At 38.7% G+C, this 1,699-nt stretch overlaps 1 protein-coding gene across 1 annotated transcript in view; it reads right to left on the bottom strand.

Annotated features, from left to right (window-relative positions):
• Window positions 1–1,699, bottom strand: part of LOC117939054 (T-complex protein 1 subunit beta-like) — an 11,365-nt gene that overhangs the window by 8,305 nt on the left and 1,361 nt on the right. The window contains exons 2-3 of the mRNA XM_034864097.1: window positions 1,419–1,493; window positions 559–681 (exon numbers count right to left, since the gene is read on the bottom strand). Of these exons, the coding sequence (XP_034719988.1) occupies window positions 559–681; window positions 1,419–1,493 (198 nt within the window). The remainder of the gene's footprint in view (window positions 1–558; window positions 682–1,418; window positions 1,494–1,699) is intronic.

The raw sequence follows: 1,699 nt of genomic DNA, 5'->3' as shown, positions 1-1,699 counted from the left end.
GTGGGACGGGAGCAGGGCGTGGGACGGGAGCAGGGCGTGGGACAGGAGCAGGGTGTGGGACGGGAGCAGGGCGTGGGACGGGAGCAGGGCGTGGGACGGGAGCCGCCTAGTGGGCCACTACTGCTAATATATGTATGTGTAATATTTATGTATATACTGTAGGTATACGTGTATATATGTGCATGAATGTATACACACACATATGTGTATATATGTGCATGTATGTATACACACAAATACACATATGTAGACATATGTATATATGTATGTATATATATGTGTGTGTTTGTGTATATTGGTATTGCATGTATGTTAACACATATACACATATATATACACACACAACTTTTATTATTTAAAACAATTCTTAAACTTTACTTTTTCTTTTCTCTTACCATGTTTATTGTCTAGCACCAAAATCCCCAAAAAGGGAAATCCTTGTATCCACAACTCATTCTTAATTTATATTATCTCAATCTGCTGAATCTTGCATACAATCTTGCATACTGTTCAGCATATTTGGTTACTTTTGTAGTTCAATAACGCCTGAATTAAAACTCTGATATCTGTATAATAATAAAAGAAGAACCAGGTCTGGAGATTAGGAGGACCTACCATCCCCTTCGGGCCCAGAGTGCTCTTCACCAGATCTCCGATGGCTATGGCACCAATGAAGGACGACTGCAGGACACATGTAGAAAAACATGTAGAAAAACAGAGTTACATAAAGTTTAGTTAGACTAAACCCTAAATAAAAACCATTTATGAAACCATTTTAATTCACAATACCAATGGTTTACATATACATCTGCAATACCGTACTTTAACTGTAATATGCAATTACTTTCCACTGCACTTTAATTCAGATAGCTTCTGCCCAAACTTTATTTGTACTACCTTAATTCCATTGTTATACTGCTCATTTTAACTTATTATATATATCTATCTGTAAAAATTCTGTTTATAGTGATAGCCGCCTGTATATTTATATTCATAGTACATACTCAGCTGTAAACTCTGTAAACCATCAGTATATTATGTTCATTAATGTACATATCTGTAAAATTTCTATTTATAGTAATATCCACCTGTATATTATATTCAGTACATATCCAGCTGTAAATATTGCTCACAATACTACTTATCTATTTAAAATGTAGTCATAGGACAAATCTATCTGTAAAGTTCTGTTTATAGTAGTATTCATTTCTATATTTATCCAGTACATAGCCATGTCCTGCACTAATGGAACCAGTGTATATCCTGCACCAGCTGCTATTGCACTTCTGTTTAGACCTAAACTGCATTTCGTTGCCTTGTACCTGTGTAATGACGATAAAGTTGAATCTAATCTAATCTAGTCTAGTCTAATCTAGTCTAGTCTAGTCTAGTCTGAATCCCAGATAAAAGGAACCCACCAGTCGTGCAGTCTCAGCTTTCTCCTCGTCAGCTCCATGTCTGAAGATGTTGACCGGGGCCATCGATAAGGACGCCTGCAGAGAGACCGGGACCCCCAAAACCCCCATTAATGACAAGGTGCACACGTTACATCAACACGTTTTAATTAGTCTGGTCCCACCAGACCCTGGTCCACCAGACTCTCGTCCACTAGACCGGTCCTACCAGACTCTGGTCCACTAGACCGGTCCTTCCAGACTCTCATCCACTAGCCCGGTCCTACAGACCTTGATCCATTAGC

The sequence above is a fragment of the Etheostoma cragini genome, chromosome 23 (genome assembly GCF_013103735.1).
Source record: "Etheostoma cragini isolate CJK2018 chromosome 23, CSU_Ecrag_1.0, whole genome shotgun sequence".
Taxonomy (NCBI): Eukaryota; Metazoa; Chordata; class Actinopteri; order Perciformes; family Percidae; genus Etheostoma; species Etheostoma cragini.
The sequence above is the reverse complement of the archived record's forward strand: the minus strand, read 5'-3'. Positions and strand labels throughout refer to the sequence as shown.